The sequence below is a fragment of the Ammospiza caudacuta genome, chromosome 32 (assembly GCF_027887145.1).
Source record: "Ammospiza caudacuta isolate bAmmCau1 chromosome 32, bAmmCau1.pri, whole genome shotgun sequence".
NCBI lineage: Eukaryota > Metazoa > Chordata > Aves > Passeriformes > Passerellidae > Ammospiza > Ammospiza caudacuta.
This window is the reverse complement of record NC_080624.1, coordinates 4,671,504-4,684,822: the sequence shown is the minus strand read 5'-3', so window position 1 is coordinate 4,684,822 and position 13,319 is coordinate 4,671,504. Positions and strand designations below refer to the sequence as shown.

The 13,319-nt window shown below is 55.5% G+C and overlaps 1 protein-coding gene across 1 annotated transcript; it reads left to right on the top strand.

The window, feature by feature from the left end:
* Nucleotides 1–2,697: 2,697 nt before the first annotated feature.
* Nucleotides 2,698–13,098, top strand: CAPN1 (calpain 1). Its single transcript, XM_058822493.1, has 24 exons — nt 2,698–2,797; nt 3,091–3,178; nt 4,672–4,815; nt 5,383–5,508; nt 5,937–6,006; nt 6,665–6,783; nt 7,288–7,421; nt 7,498–7,666; nt 8,098–8,181; nt 8,255–8,340; nt 8,418–8,492; nt 8,567–8,727; nt 8,799–8,977; nt 9,425–9,436; nt 9,545–9,756; nt 9,846–9,885; nt 10,065–10,130; nt 10,776–10,833; nt 10,930–10,994; nt 11,160–11,228; nt 11,943–12,021; nt 12,110–12,226; nt 12,601–12,659; nt 12,782–13,098. The coding sequence occupies exons 3-24, from the start codon at nt 4,675–4,677 to the stop codon at nt 12,806–12,808; spliced, it is 2,148 nt and encodes a 715-aa protein (XP_058678476.1). The 5' UTR covers nt 2,698–2,797; nt 3,091–3,178; nt 4,672–4,674; the 3' UTR covers nt 12,809–13,098.
* The last annotated feature ends 221 nt before the right edge of the window (nt 13,099–13,319 follow it).

The window sequence follows — 13,319 nt, the reverse complement described above, 5'->3', positions numbered from 1 at the left end:
ACGCTTGCTGTGGTTTTGGGGGGATTTAGGGATTTTTGGGCATTAAAAAGGGTTGGGGTTGGGGGTTTTGGGCGTCACTTGGAGCTTTAAGGGGGTTAAATGCTAATTCTTGTTCTGGGGGTCATTGAGGTACCCTCAAACTGGGTAAAGACCTCACATTCCAGATCCCCCCAATCCAGGCGGTTTCCCCCAAAATTCTTTTTTTTAATTGTTTTTCTCCTCTCCGAGAAGCCACTGTGGTGCAGATGTTCCTCTCCAGGCTCTCTGTCAAGGTCAGTCCAACCAAAGTCACCTTTTATTTTATTTCTTTTCAATAAAAACAGCCTTTTTGCCTGAATTGAGTTATTCTTTTACCTAAACTTGATGCTTTTCCCCCATTTTGCAGGACCTGGCCATGGCACCGCTGGCTACAGACGAGCGATACAACCCCCTGCCCTGTGAGTCCTTAATTAGGGCTTTAACGAAGCCCTGCCTTAATTTGTGCCCTAACACCTTCCTAACCAAGTAGGGTCTTAATGGTGCCCCCAGTAATTAATTGGGGGTCCCTAATGAAGCCCCTGTAATGAACTGGGGGGAGTTAACGAAGCAGGGGGTTCTCAGGATATTCTTGCTAATGAATTGGGGGTGCTAATTAAGCAATGGCTTCATTAATGAAGTAGGAAACCCTGATTAAACCCAAGGTGGTCAAACCCTCAGAGTCCTCCTCCAATTCCCATTCCCAAATTGCTGCGGATTTACCCAAAATCCCCAAATCCCATGACCCAAAATCCCTAAATCCCACCTAAAATCCCCAAATCCCATTACCCAAAATCTCTGATTCCCACCCAAAATCCCCGATTCCCACCCAAAACCAACCCTGGGATAACCCTGAAAGCCCAGGCAGGGCCAGGGCAAAGAAATCCTCAAAATTGGGGATTTTACAGCGACTTTGGACCCCATTTCCCTTTTATTTTGGGTGGAATTTGGGCCCTTTTGGGTGGAAAATTGTCCTTTTTGTTTTGACCCCAAATTGGGCCCTTTTTTCTTATTTTTGCCCTTAAATTTGGCCCCTTTTTGCTTTTGGCCAGAATTGGGCTGTTCTTTTTTTTTATTTTTGCCCCTAAACTTGGCCTTTTTTTTGGTTTTGTCCCAAAATTGCCTTTTTTGTGCTTTTGGCCCAAATCCCCTGGAACTGGGGCTGCTCCACACCCGATTTGGGGTAAAACCCCCTGGAATTGGGGCTGTGCCACACCCTCAGTGCCTTTTCTTTGGTTTTTACCCAACCAATTTTGGGGTTTTTTAACCCAACCCTCATTTTTGCTCACAAGTTTCTCTTTCCTGTTTAACTACTGGTTTGGGGTGATATATTCTCAGTTTTTTCCTATTTCCGTTTTATTTCTCATCCAAACCCTTCAAAATTGTTCATTTTCTCCCCGAGGCCCCTCCTGCCTCCCCTTTTTTGGGGGAGAGATGTAGAAAATGGGGGGAAAAATGTAGAAAATGGGTAACACATAATAAAAAATGCTTAATTTTGGTTTGGTGGGTTTTTTTGTTTCTGGGGGGAAAAATGGTGAAAAATGAAGAAGGGGAGTGGGATGTGACTTGGGGGAGGGGGGTCCGTGGTGAGTGTGTCACAGCCACGGTGAGTGTGTCACACGTGTCACCCTACAGATGTCCATCTCCCCCTTGTGCCCCCCAATGTCCCCCCATTGCTCTGCCCCCGGATGTCCCCCCAATGTCCCCTCACTGTCCCCCCATGTCCATCTCCCTCGTGTCCCCCCCAATGTCCCACCATGTCCATCCTCCCCAGTGTCCCCCCCATTTCCCACCCCCCATATCCCACCCCAGCCCCCCAATGTCCCCCCCATGTCCCTCTCCCCCTTGCCCCCCAATGTCCCCTCCCCAATTCCTGCCCCTGCCCACCCCCAATGTCCTCCCCTCTGCCCCAATGTCCCCCCTTGTCCCCCCCAATGTCCCCCCAATTCCTGCCCCTTCCTGCCCCCCAATGTCCCCCCCTCTGCCCCAGTGTCCCCCCTGTGTCCATCTCCCTCTTGTCCCCCAATGTCCCCCCAATTCTCACTCCTGCCAATGTCCCCCCCAATTCCTGCCCCTGCCCACCCCCAATGTCCCCCCGTGTCCATCTCCTTCTTGTCCCTCCAATGTCCCCCCAATTCCTGCCCCTGTCCAACCCCCCCAGTGTCCCCCCCGTGTCCCTCTCCCTCTTGTCCCCCCCAATGTCCCCCCCAATTCCTGCCCCTGCCCACCCCCAATGTCCCCCCTCTGCCCCAGTGTCCCCCCTGTGTCCATCTCCCTCTTGCCCCCCCAATGTCCCCCCAATTCCTGCCCCTGCCCACCCCCCAATGTCCCCCCCGTGTCCCCGTGTCCCTCTCCCTCTTGCCCCCCAATGTCCCCCCCTCTGCCCCAGTGTCCCCCCGTGTCCTTCTCCCTCTTGCCCCCCAATGTCCCCCCCTCTGCCCCAGTGTCCCCCCGTGTCCTTCTCCCTCTTGCCCCCCAATGTCCCCCTCATGCCCAGCCCCACCCACTCCCCTCCCCCTCTCCAATGCGGTGAACACCCCGCAGGATCCCAAACCCCCAAAATCGCCCCAAAATCCCCCAAAACCTCCCCGAGCCCTCCCCACGCCCTCGGCGGGAGCGGCGCAGGGAGGAGCCTCGGCCCGGGGGGGGCAGGGCGGGGGCGGCCTCGCCTTCCTGCTCGGGCAACTTTGGGGTGACAAATTTCGCTTTTTGCCGCCGCTTTCCCTCCCCAAAAACCAAAAGCGGCGACCCCGGGAGCGCCGCCCCCCGCAGCAGAGCCGAGGTACGGACGGGGACAGGGAGGGGACAGGCGGTGACACAGCGGGAGCACCTCCAGCCCCCATTACACAACTCCGGAACGGGGCAAAACCCCGCGGGATCGGGCAAGAATCACCCCCGGCGCCTCCTGCCTTCCATTCCCGCAGCCGGGAAATGGGGGGGCTCCCCCTCACCGCACCCCCCGAGCCGCGGTTTGGCCAAAAAAGGGAATTTTGGGGTGCTGGGGAATGGGGGGTGTTGGTGTTTTTCCTGGAACTTTGGTGGTTTTTGCATTTTGGGGTTTTTAATTCTTATCAGGTGGTGGGGCAGGAGGGGGAGCTGAGCTCCTGCGGGCCCCCAAAACGGGGTGAAACGAGGGTGTTCCTGCCAACTGCACCCCAAAAACGTACGTGGGGAGGGGGCGAGGGGGGCACAGGGAACTGGGGGGGTGGGACTCCCGCTCACCCCCATTTTGGGCTGAATTTCTGCATTTTTGGGGCACAACCCCTGAGTTTGGGGAGTCCCTGACCCTTGGGTTTTGGGGTGACAGAACCCCCCGTGTTCGGCCTCATTTTGGGGGGTGACGCTGCCGCCACCCCTGTCACGGCTCTGTTACTCCTTGGTGGCACTAATTAGCGTTTAATTAACATGCCTGGTGGTTAATTAAGCACCCCAATGCTTAATGAGCCTCCCCAGGGCTCGAGGAAGGCCCTCGGGCCACGCCTGCGGCCCCGCCTCAACCTGCAGGACCAGTTTGGGGCACTTTGCCCCGCTTTGCTCAGCCTCGGGGCTGTCCCGAGCCAGGATTGTCAGGAGCTCACTCTGCCAGGGCCATTCTGGGGTGACACCCCGGGATTTGGGGTCTCTGTGACCTTCCCTGCCCCTGCAATTGCTGCTTTTTACCCTGGAACGGCGTCGCTCTCATCTCACCAAAATTGTCCCAATTTCCTCCAACCTGACATGGGCAGGGCTTCAAATCTGGGGGAATTTCCCCCCCAAAAACCCCAAATGCCCCCAAACCCCCATCCCCATGTGGACCCCCCCCCCTTTTTTCCCATTTTTCCCCAGATCCCAAGGACATTTTTTCTGTTTCACCCCAAATCCCCCATCCCCATGCAGACCCCCCATTTTTCCCCAAACCCTAAGCACGTTTTCCCAGTTTCACCCCCAAAAACTCCAAATTCCCCCCAAACTCCCCATCCCTGTGCAGACCCAAATCGAAAGCGTGTTTTTCCTATTTCATCCCCAAAAACCCCAAATTCCCCCCAAACCCCATCCCCATGCAGACCACCCCATTTTTCCCCATTTACCCCAAATCCAAAGCACATTTTTCCTGTTTCACCCCCAAAAACCCCCAATTCTCTCCCAAAACCCCAAATTCCCCCATCCCTGTGCAAACCACACGTCTTACCCCTGTTTATCCCCCAAATCCCGAGTGCATTTTCCCTGTTTCACCCCAAAATTCCCCCACAGAATCCCCATTTTTCCCCATTGTCCCCATATCCCAAGCACATTTTTCCTGTTTCACCCCAAAAACCCCAAATTCCTCCCAAAGACCCCCAAATCTCCCCAAACCCCCATCCCCATGCAGGCCCCATTTGCCCCCAATCCCCATCTCCTTTCCTCGCTGTTTTCCCCATGCAGACCCCCCATTTTTCCCCAAATCCTAAGCACATTTTTCCAGTTTCACCCCAAAGCCCTCCCAAACCCCCATTTTTCCCCAAATCCTAAGCACATTTTTCCAGTTTCACCCCAAATCCCTCCCCAAATCCCTCCCAAACCTCCCATTTTTCCCCAAATCCAAAGCACATTTTTCCAGTTTCACCCCAAATCCCTCCCAAACCCCCCAATTTCCCCCAATTTCGCCCCCAGTCCCCATCTCTCCCCTCCGTCCCCCAGGCCATGGCGGAGCCCCCGGTGGTGCCGGTGTTCTGCACCGGGGTCTCGGCTCAGGTGCGGCGCCAGCGCGCCAAGGAGCTGGGGCTGGGCCGGCACGACAACGCCGTGCGGTACCTGGGGCAGGACTACGGGCAGCTGCTGCAGGTGAGAGTGAAAATATCCCCAAAAGTTAAATCCATTTTGGGTAAAATAGAACCTAGGGCAGGACTGCGGGCAGCTGCTGCAGGTGAGACACAAAAAATCCCCAAAATGCAGAAAAAATCCCCAAAACAGAAATGTCAAATGTACATCTTACCTGGGGCAGGACTACGGGCAGCTGCTGCAGGTGAGACAGAGAATATCCCCAATATCCAGAAATAATCCCCAAAACAGAAATCCGTTTTGAGTAAAATATTACCTGGGGCAGGACTTTGGGCAGCTGCTGCAGGTGAGAGCGAAAATCCCCAAAACAGAAATCCATTTTGAGTAAAATGTACATCTTACCTGGGCCAGGACTTTGAGCAGGTGAGACACAGTGAAAATCCCCAAAACACAAATCCATTTTCATTTGAGTCAAATGTACATCTGAAGTCTGTAAGGCCCGGGCTAAAGAGAAAACTGCGCCAATGAAAGAGACAAGGGAGAGACAAGAGGAGATAAAACACACCGGCTTTCCAACTTTCACAAAGTTATGGAGTTTCTTTTCTTTTTCTTTTTCTCCCCAAATCGCAGGAGTGCCGCAGCTCCGGGACGCTGTTCCAGGACCCCTCGTTCCCCCCGGCCGCCTCCTCGCTGGGGTTCCGTGAGCTGGGCCCCGGCTCCTCCAAAACCCGCGGCGTGCAGTGGAGGAGGCCCACGGTGAGCCCTGCTCCCTTCGTTTCACTCCAAAACAGATTTGTGCTCAGGAACGGTGATGTTGTTTCCAAGCGTGCACATTCAGTTCCTGAAAACGCTGTCTAGGAGGTGAATCTAGCAATGTAATAAAAAGAAGCGACAAAACAAATAAAAACCATCTAACCAACCCCAAATTCTCAAGTTTGTCTTCCAAAAAATCAGTCTTGAACAAAAATTTCTACTTCTAATGTTAGTGAGAATTGTGCTATAGGGGAATTATTTCAAACTGAAAGAAAATAATATTTTCTGGTTGGTATTAGAATGAAATTCTTTAGCAGAAGGGTGGTGAGGCCCTGGCACAGGTTGTCCATCCTCACCAAAACGCTGTGGTTTTCTCAATTGTCCAAAATTATCTCAAATGATCTCAAATTTTGGAGTTTTCCCTCCTGCAGGAGCTGTGCCCGCGGCCGCAGTTCATCGTGGACGGCGCCACACGCACCGACATCTGCCAGGGAGCGCTGGGTGAGGGATCCTCCTTTCTGTCTGTCTGTCCTTCTTGGGCCCAAATCTGTGGGGATTTGGGATCTCTCTGTGTCCTTCTCTGCCCCTGGAATTGCTGCTTTTTACCCCAGAATTCAACTCGCCAAAATTCTTCCAACCCGACACGGGCAGGACTCCGAATCTGCGGGGAAACTCCAAATTCCTCCCCCAGACACCCCAAATTGTACCCAAAAACACCCCAAATTCCACCCCAAACACCCCATCCACGTGCAGAACATCTCAATCCTGTTTTTCCCCCAAATCCTGAGCACATTTTTCCAGTTTGACCCCCAAAACCCCAAATCCTCCCCAAACCCCCATCCCCATGCAAAACACCCGTTCCCCCATTTTTCCCCCAAATCCCGGGTGTGTTTTTCCTATTTCACCCCCAAAAACCCCAAATCCTCTCCCAAAACCCCCAAATTCTCTCCCAAAATCCCCATCCCCATGCAGACAACCTGTCCCCCTCATCTTCCCCCAAATCCCAAGCACATTTTTCCAATTTCACCCCCAAAAAACCCCAAATTCTCTCCCCAAAACCCCCAATCCCTGTCTCAGTCCTTCTGTCCTCCTTTGCCCCAGATCTGTGGGGTTTGGGGATGGTTTTGGCTGGAATTTGGTGGTTTTTGGTCATGCCCAGGTGACTGTTGGCTGCTGGCGGCCATCGCCTCGCTGACGCTCAACGAGACGCTCCTGCACCGCGTGGTGCCGCACGGGCAGAGCTTCCAGCAGGGCTACGCCGGCATCTTCCACTTCCAGGTCAGCAAATCCCGGCCTCGGGGCTCCCCTCTGCCATTTCGGGTGCAAATCCCAGCATTTTGGGGTTCCCAGCATCCCTTCCAGGTCAGCAAATCCTTGGGGCTCCCCTCTGCCATTTTGGGTGCAAATCCCAATGTTTTGGGGCTCCCACCATCACTTCAGGGCTCTTCTTGTCGTTCTGAGAGGCTCCCATACATTTTTGGGGCTTTCTTCACCTTTTTAGGCCTCCCCTTGACCATTCAAGGGGATCCCCCACACTTTTGGGGCTCCACTCTGTAATTTTGGGGTGACCCCCAGCATTTCAAGGATTCCCTCCACCATTTTGGTCACACCCCAATTTTGAGAAGATCCCCCGGTACTTTTCCCACCCAGTTCCTCATGTCCCACTCTCTCTGTGATAACTCCACTTCCCCGCTGCCCTGTAGGACTCCAAACCGAGCGTTTTTCCCCCAAAATCTCCTTCCCTGCACAAACTTGGGGGTTCCCCATCCTCGTCCCCCCCAGATCTGGCAGTTTGGCGAGTGGCTGGACGTGGTGGTGGACGATTTCCTGCCCACCAAGGACGGCAAGCTGCTCTTCGTGCACTCGGCCGAGGGCTCCGAGTTCTGGAGCGCGCTGCTGGAAAAGGCCTACGCCAAGTACGGTCCCTCCCCGCTCCTCCCCGCGCCCGTTTTGGGGCAAAAACCCCCAAAAACCATCCTGGATGGCGCACAGGGTGAACGGCTGCTACGAGGCTCTGTCGGGCGGCAGCACCTCCGAGGGCTTCGAGGATTTCACGGGCGGCGTCACCGAGTGGTTCGACCTGCGCCGGCCGCCGGCCGACCTCTACCAGATCATCCTCAAGGCGCTGGAGCGCGGCTCGCTGCTCGGCTGCTCCATTGACGTGAGTCACCCCGGGCGTTTTGGGGGAAAATCTGCGGGATTTGGGGTCATTCTGATCTTGCTCCATTGATGTGAGGCATCCCGGGTGTTTTGGGGGAAAATCAGTGGGATTTGGGGTCATTCGCACGTTGCTCCATTGACATGAGCCATCCTGGGCATTTTGGGGGAAAACCTGGGGATTTGGGGTCATTCTGATCTTGCTTCATTGATGTGAGGCATCCCGGGTGTTTTGGGGGAAAATCAGTGGGATTTGGGGTCATTCTCACGTTGCTCCATTGACATGAGCCATCCTGGGCGTTTTGGGGGAAAATCTGCGGGATTTGGGGTCATTCTCATGTCACTCCATCGACGTGAGCCATCCTGGGCGTTTTGGGGGAAAATCAGCAGGATTTGGGGTCGTTCCCTGGGTAACGCCGCGGTGGCTCCTTGCAGATAACGAGCGCCTTCGACATGGAGGCCGTGACCTTCAAGAAGCTGGTGAAGGGCCACGCCTACTCAGTGACCGGCGCCAAGCAGGTGAGGCTGGGCACCAGTTTGGGTGGAAAACGGTGGATTTTGGGTGGTGCGGCCCTGACGGCGCCGTCCGCAGATCCCGTACCGCGGGCAGGCCCTGGAGCTCATCCGGATGCGCAACCCCTGGGGAGAGGTGGAGTGGACGGGCGCCTGGAGCGACGGGTGAGGCTGAGGCTTCGTTAGCGCCAGGCTCGTTAGCATTAACGACCCTGGGCCACGCTGACCCTGCTGTCCCGCAGCTCGGCCGAGTGGCACGCGGTGGAGCCGGCGCTGCGCCAGCAGCTCATGGTCAAGATGGAGGACGGCGAGTTCTGGTAGGAGAACTCCAACGCAAACCCCTTTTCCCGCCCGTTCCGTGATGGGAAACGAGCTCAGACTCTCCCTGCAGGATGTCCTTCCGGGATTTCCTGCGGGAGTTCACCCGCCTGGAGATCTGCAACCTCACGCCGGACGCGCTGCAGTCGCGCAAGTTCCGCAAGTGGAACACGCGGCTCTACGACGGGACGTGGCGGCGCGGCAGCACCGCCGGCGGCTGCCGCAACTACCCCGGTAGGCGCCGGGGGGCGGCGCCGGGCCCGCGGGGCCGGGCGCCCGCTGAGCCCCCTCTGCCCCCTCTGCAGCCACGTTCTGGATCAACCCCCAGTTCAAGATCCAGCTGGACGAGGTGGACGATGACAGGGACGAGGACGGCGGGCGCGAGCCGGGCTGCAGCTTCCTGCTGGCGCTGATGCAGAAGCACCGGCGCCGCGAGCGCCGCTACGGCAAGGACATGGAGACCATTGGATTCGCTGTCTATGAGGTAACGGGATTGGCTGGGGTCAACCGGCCTTGACTGGGGTTAACCACCATTGACTACAGTCAACCACCATCAACTGTGGTCAACCACCATCAATTGGGGTCAACCACTATCAACTGGGGTTAACCAACAGCAGCTGGGGCCAACCAGCCTTGTGTGGGGTCAACCAACGTTGATTGTGGTCAACCAGCATCAACTGGGGTCTACCAGCCTTGACTGGGATCAACTGGCATTAATTGGGGTCAATTAGAGTCAACTGGGGTCTATTGGCATCAACTGGGGCCAACCAGCATGACCTGGCTTCAACTGGTTTCAACTGGTGTCACCAATGATCCGTTGGGATCAACCAGCTTTGACTGGGATCAACCACCATCAACTGGCATTAACTGGTGTCACCCGGGCTCACCTGGTGTCACCTGTCACCAACCGAGGTCCCTTCTCTCCTCACAGGTCCCTCCCGAGGTGGGTTGCATGCGCTGTTGGTGCTGTTTCGGCACATTCTGCCCCCGGGGGTGTTTTTGGGGCCGTTTCTGGGGCCGTTCTGGAGCTTTTCCCCCCCGGTGCCCGCAGTACGTGGGGAGGTCGGGCGTGCACCTCAAGCGTGAGTTCTTCCTGGCCAACGCGTCGCGCGCGCGCTCCGAGCAGTTCATCAACCTGCGCGAGGTGAGCACGCGCTTCCGCCTGCCGCCCGGCGAGTACATCGTGGTGCCCTCCACCTTCGAGCCCAACAAGGAGGGCGACTTCGTGCTCCGCGTCTTCTCCGAGAAGAAAGCCGGCACCGAGTAAGCGTCGTCGCCGCCGCAGCGCCGGTACCGAGCGCCGCGCCCGCGCGCTCAGCCCGCTCTGTGTCTGTGTGTCTGTCTGTCCGCAGGGAGATGGACGACAAGATCCAGGCCACGCTGCCGGATGAGGTCAGTCGGGGACGGGGGGATGGGGTCGTGGGGCGGTTCCCAAAATGGCTGATTCTTCCCCTGGGACGGTTCCCAAAATGGCCGCTTTGGGCGGTTCCCAAAATGGCCGATTCTTCCCCCGGGGCGGTTCCCAAAATGGCCGCTTTGGGCGGTTCCCAAAATGGCCTATTTTTCCCCAGAAAGTGCTGAGGGAGAGCGAGATCGATGAGAACTTCAAGCAGCTCTTCAAGCAGCTGGCGGGGCCGGTAAGGGAGCGGTGCTGATTGGCTGTGAGCTCAGGGGTTGGTGGTGATGTCATTGGGTGATGATGATGTCATTGATTGGCCATGATGTCATTGATTAGCAATGGCATTTGTTGGTTATGGTGCCGTTGGTTGGCTGTGACATCATTGATTGTAAATAACATAACATTGGTTAGCCGTGATGTCATTGGTTGTCTGTGCTGCCATTGGTTGGTAATGACATAATTGTTGATGATGATGTCATTGGTTGGCTGTGATGTTATGTGTTGGGAGTGATGTAATTAGTACATTATTGATTGGCAATGATGTCATTGGTTGGTAATAACATCATTCGTCAGCAATGACATCACTTGGTGATGACGTCATTAGTTAGCTGTGATGTTATTGGTTAGCCGTGATGTAATTGGTTGGCCACGACATCATTGGTTTGCCATGATGTCATTGGTTGGCCATTACATCATTGGTTTGCAATAATATCATTGTTGGTAATGATGTCATTACTCGGCTGTGATGTTATTGATTAGCAGTGATGTCATTGTTTATCAATTACATCATTGGTTGGCCATGACATCACTGGTTGCCAATGACATCACTGTTTGCTGATGATGTCATTGGTGACACCATGGCCAACACGTGTCCCCTCCCCAGGACCTGGAGATCAGCGTCACCGAGCTGCAGACCATCCTCAACCGCATCATCGCCAAACGTGAGCTGGGACTGGGGGAGTTCCACCCCGACTAACCCCGCCCCGCTCATTAACATCTCATTAACGTCTCATTAACCCCCAAACTCCCGATTGCAGACAAAGACCTGCGCACCAAGGGCTTCAGCCTGGAGTCCTGCCGGAGCATGGTGAACCTCATGGACGTATCCTGAGCAGGGGGATACTGGGGGGCTCTGGGGGGGCTTTAGGGGGACCCCTGTGACCCTCTTTCCTTCACCCCCCCCAGGACCCGGGACCCCCCTTTTCTGAACCTCCCTGGGACCCCCCTTTCCCCCCGGGACCCCCCTTTCCTTAACCCCATCCCCCAGAAAGACGGGAATGGGAAGCTGGGGCTGGTGGAGTTCAACGTGCTCTGGAACCGCATCCGCAACTACCTGGTGGGTCTGGGGACTCCTGGGGGGGCTTTGGGGGTCTGGCTCATGGGTGACCCCCATTTTGGGGGGATTTTGGGGTCTCTGTCCTTATGGGAAACACCCATTTAGGAGCTTTTGGGGTCTGTCTCATGGGTGTCCCCCATTTTGGGGTCTGTCTCATGGGTGACCCCCATGTTGGGGGGATTTTGGGGTGTTTTGGGTGACCCCTGTTCCTTTGGGGGTAAACTGGGGATATTTTGGGTAACCCTTGCTCCTCTAGGGGGGTATTTTGGGGTACATCGGGGTATTTTGGGTAACCCCTGTTCCTCTGGTGGGATTTTGGGGTAAATTTAGGGTACTTTGGGTAACCCCTACTCCTCCAGGGGTATTTTGCGGTACATTGGGGTATTTTGGGTGACCCTTGTTCCTTTGGGGGGGCATTTTAGGATCCATTTGGGGGTGTTTGAGTAACCCCTGTTTCTTTGGGAGGATTTTAGGGTACATGAAGGTGTTTTGGGGGTGATTTTGGGGTACATTGGGGTGTTTTGGGTAACTCTTACTCTTTTGGGTGTACATTTGGGGTATTTTGAGTAACTCTTGCTCCTTTGGGGGAATTTTGGAGTACATTTGGAGGATTTTGGGGTACCTTTGGGGGATTTTGGGTAACCCCTGTTCCTTTGGGGTACATTTGGGATATTTTGGGTAACCCCTGCTCCTCTGGGGGGCTCCTCCTGCCAGAGCATCTTCCGCAAGTTTGACCTGGACAAGTCAGGCTCCATCAGTGCCTACGAGCTGCGCCTGGCGCTGGAGGCTGCAGGTGACCCCAAACCCCCCCAGGAGCCCCCAGGACCCCTCCCCTGCCCAGAGCCCCCCGGTGACCCCCGGGCTGTGCCCTCCTGTCCCAGGGTACCGGCTGAACAAGAGGCTGCACGAGCTGCTCATCACGCGCTACGCTGAGCCCGACCTGGCGCTGGACTTCGACAGCTTCGTCTGCTGCCTCGTGCGCCTGGAGACCATGTTCCGTGAGCGCCCCATCACCCGTCCCGAACCCTCCCAAAGGATCCCGAACCCTCCCTCTCACACCGTTCTGAGTGATCCCAAATAATCCATCCCACCCAATCCCAAATGATCCCAAACCATCCCAAATGATCCCTCCTGTCCAACCCTGAGTGATCCCAAATCATCCCAAATTATCCCTCCCACCCCGATCCCCAATGATCCCAAAAGATCCCTCCTACCCAATCCCAAATGATCCCAAACCATCCCTCCCATGCAGTCCTGAGTGATCCCAAATTATCCCAAATGATCCTTCCTACCCAATCCCGAATCATCCCAGCCACACTTTTCCCTCACAAATGGAACTTTCCAGAATCCCAACGCCTTTCCCTCCCCTCAGGGTTTTTCCAAGCCATGGACGTGGACCAGGACGGCGTCGTCACCTTCGACCTGCTGCAGGTACTGGGGGAGCTCAAGGCCTTCCTCCTCCTCTTCCTCTCCCTCATTCTCTTGCTTTTCCCTGTTTTCTTCACCCTCTCTTCCTCTCCTTTCTCCCTCACCCTCCTCCTCGTTCTCCCCAGTGGCTCCAGCTCACCATGTTCGCCTGACCGGACCCTCCAAGTGCCTTCCACGACCCCGCGCCAGTTTCTCCCATTTTTTGGCTTTTTTCAGCAGAAAAGGCTGGATGGGGGGGGTGGGGGTCACACGGGACCCCCCCCCAGCTTTGCCAAAGCCCCCGTCCCTCCCTCACCTCACGCTCGGCCCTTTTGGGGCAAATCCTCTGGATTTTGGTGCCTCCTGTGCTGACGGAGCCCCGGCCGTCGTCCTTCGCTTCAGGGATCTGCTGCCCCCGGGTGCCAGCAAATGACTTTTTTATTGTATAAATTAAAAATGAGATAAAAACCAAAGAAAAAAAAAAGTTATTTAAGTCAAAACTCTTTTCTGGCAGTTCTTTCTCCCCCTCAGGGCAGAGGGTGAGGGCCTTTCGAGGTGCTGCAAAGTAACGGGGTTAGGGGTTGTCTTGGAGTTATAGATCACATATTTGGGGTTACATTCATATATTTTTGGGATATTTTGGTGGTTGTGACTTAAAACCCGGGGGTGTCTCCTGGGCGGGGG